The sequence below is a fragment of the Tachypleus tridentatus genome, chromosome 8 (genome assembly GCF_004210375.1).
Source record: "Tachypleus tridentatus isolate NWPU-2018 chromosome 8, ASM421037v1, whole genome shotgun sequence".
Classification (NCBI taxonomy): domain Eukaryota; kingdom Metazoa; phylum Arthropoda; class Merostomata; order Xiphosura; family Limulidae; genus Tachypleus; species Tachypleus tridentatus.
Genome location: NC_134832.1, coordinates 95,613,227 through 95,625,302, shown reverse-complemented (window position 1 = coordinate 95,625,302; position 12,076 = coordinate 95,613,227). Strand labels below are relative to the sequence as shown.

General features: G+C 34.7%; 1 protein-coding gene across 1 annotated transcript in view; it reads left to right on the top strand.

The window, feature by feature from the left end:
• Positions 1 to 12,076, top strand: part of LOC143222988 (putative lipid scramblase CLPTM1) — a 78,039-nt gene that overhangs the window by 3,310 nt on the left and 62,653 nt on the right. Inside the window, exon 2 of the mRNA XM_076450314.1 lies at positions 5,090 to 5,302. Coding sequence (XP_076306429.1) covers positions 5,090 to 5,302 — 213 coding nt within the window. The remainder of the gene's footprint in view (positions 1 to 5,089; positions 5,303 to 12,076) is intronic.

Here is a 12,076-nt window from a genome sequence, read left to right as displayed (position 1 = left end):
GAAAAGCCTTTTGACCTCTATGGTTAAAAAAGTTGATGATTCAACTTCTACACCCATCTCTGTCCCTTCCATACAAACCCCAAGATCCACAGCCTTTGATTTCAGGTACAGGAATTTCTTCAGATATATCTTCTTCTCCCACGCCAAGATGCAAAACAATCATTCGTTGCATCCTCAGTCACTGGAATTAGACCTGCCTAATTGACCCAGGATTGAATAAGGACAGTAAAGAAAAAAGAAGGTGGTCAAACACAGAAGGGTTCTCCAGCCAATTTGTCTACATGACATTAAAAATGGCCACCTTCATACAATGGAACTGTCGAGGTTTATGTTCTTATCTGGATGACATCAAAACACTGATTGCTTCCTACCATCCTGGATGTCTTTCCTTACAGTAAACATTTCTGAAACCTGCTCATACAGTCACCTTTTGGTAGTTTTCTTTGTACAGAAATGACTGTGTGATGGACGCGTGCATGGAGGGGTGGCACTGTTGTTTGATCAGCATGTGCCTACCCTGTCTTTCTCACTCAACACACCCTTGGAGGCCGTAGCCATCCGTGTTTCCTTGGGTCATACCATCACTGTTCTCTCTTCCTGTCACCTGGAGAGACATATGATCAATCAGACCTTGATGCTCTCATTGAACAGATGCTGTCTCCCTTTTTAATCCTGGGGACATTAATGGACATCATCCCTTCTGGGGAAGTGCTGTTATTGATAGGAAGGGTCACTCTGTGGAGCATATGCTTTCTGATCACAACTTTTCTTTTCTCAATACTGGTTCTTCTACTAATTATCATGCACCTAGTCAGTTCTTTACTGCTATTGATCTCTCAGTTTGCTTCACTTCATTATTCTCCCATTTTACCTGGAGGGTTGACAATAATCCACAAGGCAGTGATCATGTTCCAACAATTTTGAGAGAGACTGGCCGTGGTCAATGCCACTCTACTCACGTGTTCTGGTGGAAGCTGGATCAGGCAAACTGGACCACTGTCACTGCTCTTGCAGACAGATTGATCCTGCCATTGTCTGTCAGCTATCAATAGATGACTGTGTGGCAGCAGTAACTGACTGTATTATACAGGCAGCTGCTCAATGTATTCTTAGAACCTTGACATGTTTTCCACTATATTCTCATCCATGGTGGAATTCTGCCTGCCACATGGCACTGAAGGCTCAAAAACGGGCCTGGGATACTTTCTGTAGATATCCCACACTTTCAAACCACATCGCTTTCCAGTGGGCCTGTGCACATGTTCAGTGGATAAGATGTCAAAAGCAGAAGGATTCTTGGATTAAGTTCACAACTGGCACTTACCACCAGTTCCAAAGTCATATGGGACAAGATTCAAAAGGTAAGTGGGTAATATAATTCTGTCCCGTTCTTGATCTTATTCTCTAATGGCCAGGAAGTTGCTGATATCCGGAGCATCACCAACACTATGTGAAAGTTTTTGCCATGTATCTAGCATTTCTGCTTCTTTCTCCACCTTCTTAGCCATCAAGACTCAGGCAGAGCAATCACCTCTCTCCTTTTGAGCTGATTGTCTTTATGACTATAATCATCCCTTTACACTGGTGGAATTGAAACTGGCCCTTCATCGGTCTGGCAGTACATCAGTTGGACCAGATTATGTACATTATGACATGTTGTACCATATATCTCCTGCTTTTCTTGATATTCTTTTAATTATTTTTAATTGGATCTGGCAGGATAATGTTTTTCCTGATGCTTGGTGCCAGGCTATTGTTCTACCTTTCTCTAAGCCTGGGAAAGATCCCAAGATTCCTTAAAACTACCATCCAATTGCTTTGACAAGCTGTCTCTGTAAGACCTTAGAGAGGATGGTTAATGCTCCTCTTGTTTGGTTTCTCGAATTAAACAACCTCCTCTTGCCCACCCAGTGTGGGCTCCCGACGACAGCACTCCACTTTGGATTACCTAATTTGACCTTAAATATCAATCAGAGAAGCCTTTCTCAAACGACAACATCTTCTATCAATATTCTTTGACATTGAAAAGGCTTATGACACAACATGAAGGTATGGCATTTTGTGAGACCTTCATACATGTGGGTCACATGGCCATTTGCCCATTTTAATTAAAAAATTTTTTAATGGACAGGAGATTCCAAGTTTGTGTGGGTTCAACACTTTCCCGTTCTTTTCTACAGGAACTTAGAGTCCCTCAGGGCCGTGTTTTGAGTGTCACACTTTTCATTATAAAGATTAATGCCATCACTGAACAACTCCCTCTCACTGTTGCAAACAGGCTCTATGTCGATGACTTTCACATCTCATGTCAGTTGTCAAACATGAGATATATTGAGTGGCAGCTACAAACTGCCCTTAATCATGTACTGAATGGACCACAGCAAATGGCTTTAACTTCTCTCTATCTAAAACTGTTTATATGCACTTTTGCTGCCAACAGGGTATTCACTTTGATCCTGAACTCCGTATTAGTGAAGTTGCGCTGTCTGTGGTCCCTGAGACCAAGTTCTTGAGGCTTATCTTTGACCGTAAGCTGACCTTTATACCACATGTTAAGCAGCTACGGGTCAAATGTACACTAGCACTGAACATCCTTAGTGTCCTCTCTACTACCTCTTGGAGAGTGGATCAATGTTGTATGCTAAAGATATATCGTACTCTTATTCAATTGAAACTTGACTATGGCTCACTGGTCTATGGCTCTGTCATACCCTTAAAGATGCTGGACCCCATTCATCATCAAGGACCTTGGCTCTGCACTGGGGCTTTCTGCACCTCCCCAGTTCAGAGCTTATACATGTACCTTCTTTACACCTTTGCTGTTGCAACTGTCTTTAATATATGCTTTGAAACCTCATTCCATACCAGAACATCCCACCTGGGGTTGTGTTTTCCTTCCTTGATAGGCTATACTTTTTCAGAACAGATGATCTGCCATTACTCCTTTTGGCTTTCGTATCCAGGCACAGTTGGATTAATTGGGTCTGTCCTAGGATAACATTGCAGTATCCACTGATCAGCTCATCCCACCATGGCTTCTTGCAGTCCCCAAATGTGACCTTTATTTAAGGCATCTGAGAAAAGCAAATACTTCTGATTGGAAGTATTGTTTTTTATTTACTAAACATCTTTTGAATAATTTTCCATTCCTATTTATATGGATGGTTCAAAATCAGGTGATTCTGTAGCCTCTGCCATGGTTTGTTGCGGTTCGGTTGTTGCATGCAGAATCCCCTCTACAACTTCTGTGTTCACTGCTGAACTGTATGCCATTTTTCTTTCCCTGGATCATATAGAAGCTAAGCAGTACTCTAACTGCACTGTTTTTGCTGACTCACTTTGTTCTCTACTGGCCTTGGAATCGCTTCATGTTGGTTCACACCCTGTTCTCGCCACTATTCAAAACCGACTGGCTCATTTCTCTTTAACATCTATTTCTATCCAGTTCTTCTGTATACCGGGCCACGTTGGTATTTGTTGGAATGAACTCACAGACACGGCAGCTAAATCTATCTGATCTGGCACTATCACCACTGTGCCTATTCCATACATGGACTGTGGTCCTGTATTCAAGGCTAGGCTCCATGCCAGTTGGCAGTCGACTTGGAGTGAGCAATGCGAAAACAAGCTTTTCCAAATAAAACTCTATATTGGACTTTGGCGGTCTTGCTTCCATAAGAATTGGAAGGAGGAAGTTGTTCTAACTAGACTACACATTGGTCACAGATTTTTAACTCATCGATTTATCCTGATTTGGCATGATGGTGATCAGTGATCTTGATGCTGTTTCTTTTTTTAATTTGTTGTATAACATTTTTTAACTTTGAAAATTGTGAGACTTCAAACATTTCTTCACTAACTTTGTTTGGAGTTCAAAAGCTATTTTTGGATTTTCAAACCTCTTTTGCATGGATTTGACAAACAACTTGGAATTTGTTTTTTGTACTTCAAGTGAATTTCATTTTGAATAATTTTTGTGAATAACTTATTAGAAATGCAAGGTTCCAGTCACTACTACTACTACATTTTAAGACACAGTTGGTGACAAACAACTTAACATGATGGCTTCAGGTACAACAATATCAGCTAAGGATTTCTGTTCTTGTGCAACATGAGCTGTCTTTTCACCTGAAAAGGTAAGCCAGAATCAAATGATGAAGATTTTGGCATCCTTTATCTCCCTTCTCTTTTGAGAGAAACACTTGCCACCAAATCTTTTGTCCTTTTTCTGTCACGTAACATTGGGGTCCATGCTTAGTTGTCTTGAGAGATCAGCATGCTGTGTTTTCTATGCATGATGAATGCTCATTCTTTGACTTAATATTGTTCAGTGCATTCGTTTTTGTATGCCCAATATTTGGAGTCACTTTCCTTTTTGGTGTAAATTTAACTGTAACTGTAATCCTGTTTGTAAAACTGGTACATGGTACTTGAGTATTGCTGTGTTTGTATTTTTATATTGTTTCAAAACTGTCAGCGATAATGAAACAAGGTTGAATGACTAATCTTAATCAAAAGCTTCCAGTGACACATTTTTTTGTAGATATCGAATAATGAGTTTAATTCTATTGATACATATGTTCAAATAATTTTCTGATAATTCATTGATTTTACTTTTTTATTCTGTTTAAAAATTATTTCAAGTTTTATTTATTTGTAAGCATGTGAAAGCTCAGTTGCATATATTTCTGACCTCCAACAAAATTTTTTTTTTTTTTAAACCACAAGTTTTGAACAGTATATCAATTTGGTTACTTTTAAAGATTTAAGTTCTTAACAAAAGTTAAGTTCAAATTGAAGTTAAACCACACATGAAAGACTTTACCTATAACACAGTAGCAGAGTTGAATCCAGGCCTTTACATCTGGAGGAAGTGAGGGATGTGAAGCTGGGAGCATTGGATTAATATTAAAATTCAACAAAATTGAAAACACTGTACTTATTATTGCATAGAGATTATTGCATAGAGGAAATCCCACCATGTGCATCTCTAAATTTAACAATGGGCAACAGAGTCATTGTAAGTGATTGACAAGTATTTTGAGGTTTGTTCTTTTGTTTATGTGTTTATACTTTTTGTAATTTTTAGAGTTCACCACCTGATCAGCAAACAAGCGAGCCACAACAGCAGCAGCAACAGGCATTTTCATGGGCTGGTGTGATAAAAGGCATAGTTATTCGAGCTCTGATAATTTATTTTATCACCAGTTTTTTCCGTCGACCTCAGACAAGTACAGATAAGTCTTTTTCTAGCTCGCCTAGCACAGCATCTTCCAATATCTTCAGCAATGGAACTGTTATGGTAAGCATCTTTTTTAAATGACCTTATGAATTGCTTATTTTAAATAAAACAATTAAAAATGTGCTAATATTTTAGTCCAAAATAAATCATACATTTGTTTTTTAGTTTCTGTCATCTCGTAAACTTTTTCAGTGGTGATGCTTATGTTGTATATTTTTAAACTGTTTGCAAAATAATACACCAGAAATTTAGAATTAAAGACAAACACTGTTTAAAGAAAGCATTTACATAAACAAAATCAAACTAAAAACAAAATAGTCTTCTTTTCTTGATCATAGTAAAACATGGCTTGTTTGAAGGACTAATCACAAGACTTAAAATTAACTTTGCTAAACTTACAAAATAATTACTGTTTTCCAAGTTAAAAAAGATAAGCATAAACTTAAATCACCTATATAGAATCACACATAATCTGTTTTTGTTAACAGCTTTCTGAGGTTTCTACTATCTTAAGCTTCCAAAGCTTTCAAACCCAGTTATTTCCGAATGTTTTGTTCTGAGCAAAAAGTGCTTTTCACTTGCATGCTAATTGAAAACTTTTATAGTACTTGAATATATTTAGTATTTTAGTATCTTAGAAAAACACATTTCTCCACCAAGTAAAAGAAAGAGAGAATCCAGCTGAGAAGCATGCATTTATCTTCTGCTGATAAGGGAAAAAAAATCATTTATTTACATTGAATTTACAATTTGATGCAAAACTAAATATGTACATAAATTTGATTATTACATAACATTTATTGACATTTCCATCCAGAAGTGTTTAAGTGATTTTATCATTCTCATATTCTACAAGTTTATCATCTTTCAACAAAGTCCTTAGGTGTAATGGTTAACTCATGTAACATCTAAATGTTGACATTCAAAATACCTATCTGCTTCTTGTAAAAAGTAAACAGCATAACTTAAACCATCTACATTAGTACTAAGTTCTCGAAAAATTGAGGTTATGCTTAGACTTTAAATGCCCTTATTTTGCCTAGGCTGCTTTTTAAGTAATTTATTGAGTGGATCTTAGCAAATTATCATGCATAATAATTATATAAGAAGTTATAATGGTCAGAAGTTGTAGCTTCCCTTTTATATTAATAATTTGGTGGTATTGGTTATATTTTAAGTTTTTATATAGCTCTGAGGAATCATTTTTGGTCAATAACTTTCTTAGTGTTTGAGATTTTAGTTATATCTTTAATTATTTTTTGTTCAGTAGCCACCAGAAAGTGTTTAATTTGTATTCAATGTCTGTGTTTACCTTTTTATTAATTCACATGGCAGATTTATATATCACATTGTGATAAAACAACTTTGTCAGTTTCTTAATAATTTCTTTTCAAACCTAAAATTTAATTACTAATTTCTCAATCAAATGTTACAGTATCTAAAGTTACTGTGGTTTTAGTAACTTATTTTACTTTTGACTCTATCTTATCTGAGAATACCACATACTTATTTGATTAATTACATTATTTTTTGGCTTTAGCAAATTCTTTGAAATACATTATGGGCATTTTAGTAAAGTAACTCTTATGTACATAAATGACAAGGGATTCTTAACTGCTAGCCTAGTAGAGGTTTTACATTGTAATTTATGGCATTTCTTTACAATAATAAACATTTTATTCATTCTTAAATGCAATTTGATGAAAATAAGTGGAAATAATGTTGTATTTAAAGTGCTGTAAAAAAAATTCCTGCTTTCCTTATTTTTAAATTAAATCTTACCACAATAATTAACTTAATTATAAGTTTTAATACTATGTACCATTAATTACCAAAGGTAGATCAGAGTCTAAAAGTTTTACAGTTTCAACAGCCATACTCTTAAAATTATATTTCATTATACATCAAAAGACTAAAATTAATAAATGCAGTGGCAATATACCACAACATTAGCAACACTACTTGTGAAAAGTGAAAAGTTTACAATCAGATAGTTCATATTTATTTCCAAATAAATTAGGATATTTTATTTTTTAATGCATACATATGTGTATGTATATATACATACACACATGGATTGACAAGGAGTTGACATGTTATTTGCAAAATTAAACTCTCAAAGTGCATTCCCATCAGTGCTGGCATGCATACACAGCAAGGTGAAAAAATGTTGAGCGGAAAACAATTTCAAACATGGACAGCAGAGGAAAAGAACCAAATACATGTGGAAGAATAAAACTGTATTCATTCCTACAACAAGAGAAATATATTTCCAGAACTTTACCTAAGCAATCAGCTTTTATATTTTATATTAACTGGTTGCTAGAGTAGGAGGGATACATAGCTAATGGAGATAGAGATATGCTTAGTATTCATAGTGATACCATACTTCAAGTCAGCTAAAATTCCTAGAATATGTACTTCAGTAATCAGTCTTGCTAAAAATATTCAAAGGAGTTAAACCTTCAACATACAGCTCTGTGTACCACTTTTTGCAAGGGGTGCAACTTCACTTTTGCTTAACATAAAACAAAAACAAGGCTAAGTGAATCTTAACCTTTACAGAGTAATGCATGTAACTTTTGTCTAGTAAACAAGAGGATTAGAGAGTATTTAAGATCTTTTTTACACCTTGTTTGCAAGAGTACCATCTAGTTGCATGCAGAACTCTTACATGAAAACTTAGACAAATTTACCTCAATACAGTTTTATATATTTTTCTTTTCATGGAAGTAATGCAGTTTTATCTGTCATCTCATCCACTTTCCATATATAAGGGTCTTTGATGACTGTAATCTTATAATTAAACATTAAAGAGCAAAGTTATACTTCCTTAATTTATGTGCATCAGTGTTAAATGAAAAACCAAATCAAACTTTACAACACTAAAATTGAAGCAAATGGAAGATAATTACAAAAACAAATTAAAATGAAATTATCAAACTGGATATTAAACTAAATACTATACATACATACACATGGATTGGCAAGGAGCTGATATGTTATCTGCGAAATGAAAATTACAAAATGAAATACAGATTGAATTAACTCATTCACAAGGTTTACAAAATGTGAAACTTAAAACAAAAATGCTGTTCAACAACTTAATGAGAATTATGAAATAAAATGCATAAACCTATATGATTAAAGAATTTAATTAAACTAAAGTAAAACTATGATTACCACATAATAAAACCATAAAACCCATAAAAAAGTCAGTTGTTTACATAAAAAGGAATGACCACAAAGTTGGAAAATTTAAATTCTGGGATATTTAAACAAAATGGGGATAAAAGTTGTAGAAAATTAGCACTTCCTCTTTTTATCCTATGCAGGCAAATCATAGTGCTTAGCCATTCTCATTATTAGTGTATTTTATAATAAATGATATAATAAATTGTAAATAATTTATATATCTGATGATAGGTTAAATCAAGTAGTCTTTATATAAAACTGCAACATTTTATTATTTGCCATTAATTTACATTTTTTGTTGTTCAAAGTTATTTATGCAATATTATAGTCAGGAGGAAGTGTATAATTAATTGTGTTTTATTGTTCAGAGCCAGATTACGAGCTAAAGTGGTAATTGAGTGAAATCATGAAGAAAAGCTGTATCATCTCTGGTGGCCACCTTATTAAACCAAATAAGTGTAAAAAAATAGTGGAATGTGTTTTAAAATTCAATGAATTTAAATGCATGCAGTAAACTTAAAGTTCTTGAAAACAAACAAAAATAGTAGTATAGTAGTATAGACGTGCTTATTTTTGCTCACAGATTTGGTGGTTTTCCTTTATGTTACAGATGTAGTTTTACTTTACTATGTTTTTGTTATTTCTTTATTTGCAAGGGTTTGTGTGCTAATGTACTGCAGATTCCGCTAACTCTTTGGAGAGTGGTGTCTGACCAGATTTTTTTTTCTTCTAAATCTGTAATGTCCATTCTGTGACCATGCTCAGTGTCAGTTGTGTTGTAGCTCTTTCTACTGTAAATGTGATATACAATTCCAGATGCTGCCAGATGTTGATTGATTGTCTTTGTTGAATTGTCATCTATGCTGAAACAATTATGTAGTAGGATTAGGTTATGCACACTTTGCACTATCCAAGAACCTTTTCACCACCATTTCTTTGACCTATGCACTGAGGATGAAAAATGAAAATTACAAATGAAGAGTTCTACCCGGTCCTAAAGGATCTCTTGGCTTCAGTTGCTGGTAGTAACATACTTTTAGACATTGGAAACTTCAGTGCTCATGTTGATTTAAATCATCAAACTTGAAACAGCATGTTAGGCCACTTCAGGAGAGGAAAAATAAATTCTAGTGGCTAATTACTTTTCAGCTTCTGCACAAAACTAAATTTAGCAATAATAAACACATTTTTCAAACTTCCTTAGAAATGGTATCACAGTGGTGGACTCTCATTGACTACATTCTAAAGCAAAGGTGGGAACTTGCTGATATCACATCTACAAATACAAAAAGAGCAGTCTGCCTTTAAAAAAACTGAGCATAGCAAAAGTACAGGATACTGCATGCATAGAGGAACTTGCAACCAAGACCATGAAGGTTATGAAACAAATGCTTCCTAAGCACCTCTGCCAGTCCCAATGCTGAGGAAACATTCAAACGTGGCCACTCCAGAAATTGGCTTTAACAATAAGGGACATGCTTCTAAAAGCAAATAAAGACATTGCTATAGTTAAAATGAACACATTTGAGTACATTAAAAAAACAACAACATTTTTTCAGGTACAAACAACTTTAAACCAATACTTACAAATCCAACAAAAACATATGGAAACCAAGTAAACAAAATGCTTCTACAGATGAAGAAAAAACAAATACAATCTCAGAAAACTTTTATTTTTACCTGCGTAAGACCGACTCACACTACAACTGCATGGCACTTCTAAACCTTACAAACCTGATTGTCTGCTCTGACCCATAATGTCAACCTATGAATAATTCAACTACAGCCTTGGTTAAATACATAGTGTGGGCATTTCCTAAATATGTAACATCAGCCTGCTCCTCTATAAACTCTTAAGTTTAAATCTATTCATGATCAACTAAACCATAAAGCCTTAATGGCCATTTTTGATATAATCTCCCTCCTGACAGAAGTCTCACTTACCAAAGCCTTCAAGATAGCTCTTGAACTTTATATCCAAGACCCAAACCCACTAATACAAACCCCCAGCAATAAAGTAGAAACCATTATAGAATTCACTACTGCCAAAACTAACTTTATGTTCAATGACCAAAACTACATACAAATAAATGGTTTAAGTATGGGCAATCCAATGTTAGCAGTTCTAGCCAACATTTTCATGACACAGATTCAATCTCAAGTGATAAATTCAGTATTACACCTACTGCTATTTTGGTACAGATCTGTTGATAAAATTGCTGGATTTACATCTACAGAACACACACTTAGTTTTTCAGTTGTGTTAGCTCCATACACTTCAACATTAAGTTCACCTGTGAACATGAGAAAATTAATCAAATAACATTTCTCAACCTCAAGATCACAAGAATCAACACACAGTTCAAAACAGAAATCTACAGAAAAAGCATCCATACTGGACTGTACATTCCCTGGGACTCAGCACATGAAACAAAACAAAAACTAAACATATCAAGAAACCAAATATACATAGCCCCAAAACTATGCTCACCAATAAAATTAATGATTAAATCAACCAAATAAAACAACACTTTATCAGCATCAACAAATTTCCTTCAAAACTGTTGAAAAACATTTTACACATACACACTTAGACCAACAAATAGACATGAAAACATCCAAGAATTTAGTTGAGAAAAGACAAGCTAGATAAGCTTTATTAGATGGCAGACTTACTCAACAAGCTACTAAACAATGGAAAGCAGTTATATCAAATCTCTGGAACACCTGCACAAATTTTAAATAGTAATGGTGGCTATAAAAGGCAGAGGAGATACAGTCCTTAACTGCCAAACACAATACAAAATATTTGTTGACACTTTGAAGGTGGTATATGGATCAACTTTTCCATTCAAGAGTCTTGATAGTTACCAACTATTTACAAATGAGATAGATATCTTGCAGAAATGGAAAGAACACTTTGATACTTTGCTGAATAAGACTTCAATGTTTCATGATGCAATTATGGATCAGGTGCTACAACTACCAATTGATGCAATGCCTGAAAACTTGTGAAGGCAATTAAATTAATTAAATCTGGAAAAGCACTGGGTTTGGAGGGTCTACCTGCCAAAATTTTCAAAAGTGGAGAACTAGTATTAAAATGAGAATTGTTGTACCTTTTTCAATAATTTGACATACTGGAGAACTACTTTAGGAGTTCAACGATGGCCTAATTGTAACAGTCTAAAAATATAATAAGGATCAACATGAATGAGGAAATCATTAAGGTATTTTGTTCCTACCAGTCCCAGGGAAGATTGTGGCCAAAGTATCACCATAAAGCCAATGTGGGTTTTGAAAAACAGTTCATGATCAATATTATCTTATTATGGCAAATTAAGAAAGAGTGTATTGAACAAAACAGGGTGTTATGTGCTGTGTTTGTCAGTTTCACCAAAGCTTTTGATAGTGTAGTGAGAGAGAAGTGCTGTAGGCACTGCTTGCTAAAGTTGGATGTCTGCAAAAGTTTGTTGCATCTGTTCATCAATTTCCTGATGGCATGGATGGACAGTTGCCACATAGGGGTGTGCCACATCATAATTCTACCCAATAGCACTATGTCAAGCAAGGTTGTCTATTGGCTACCACATTGTTCACTCTCTTTCAGGCTGCTTTTCTGGATTTTGTATCTGCTAA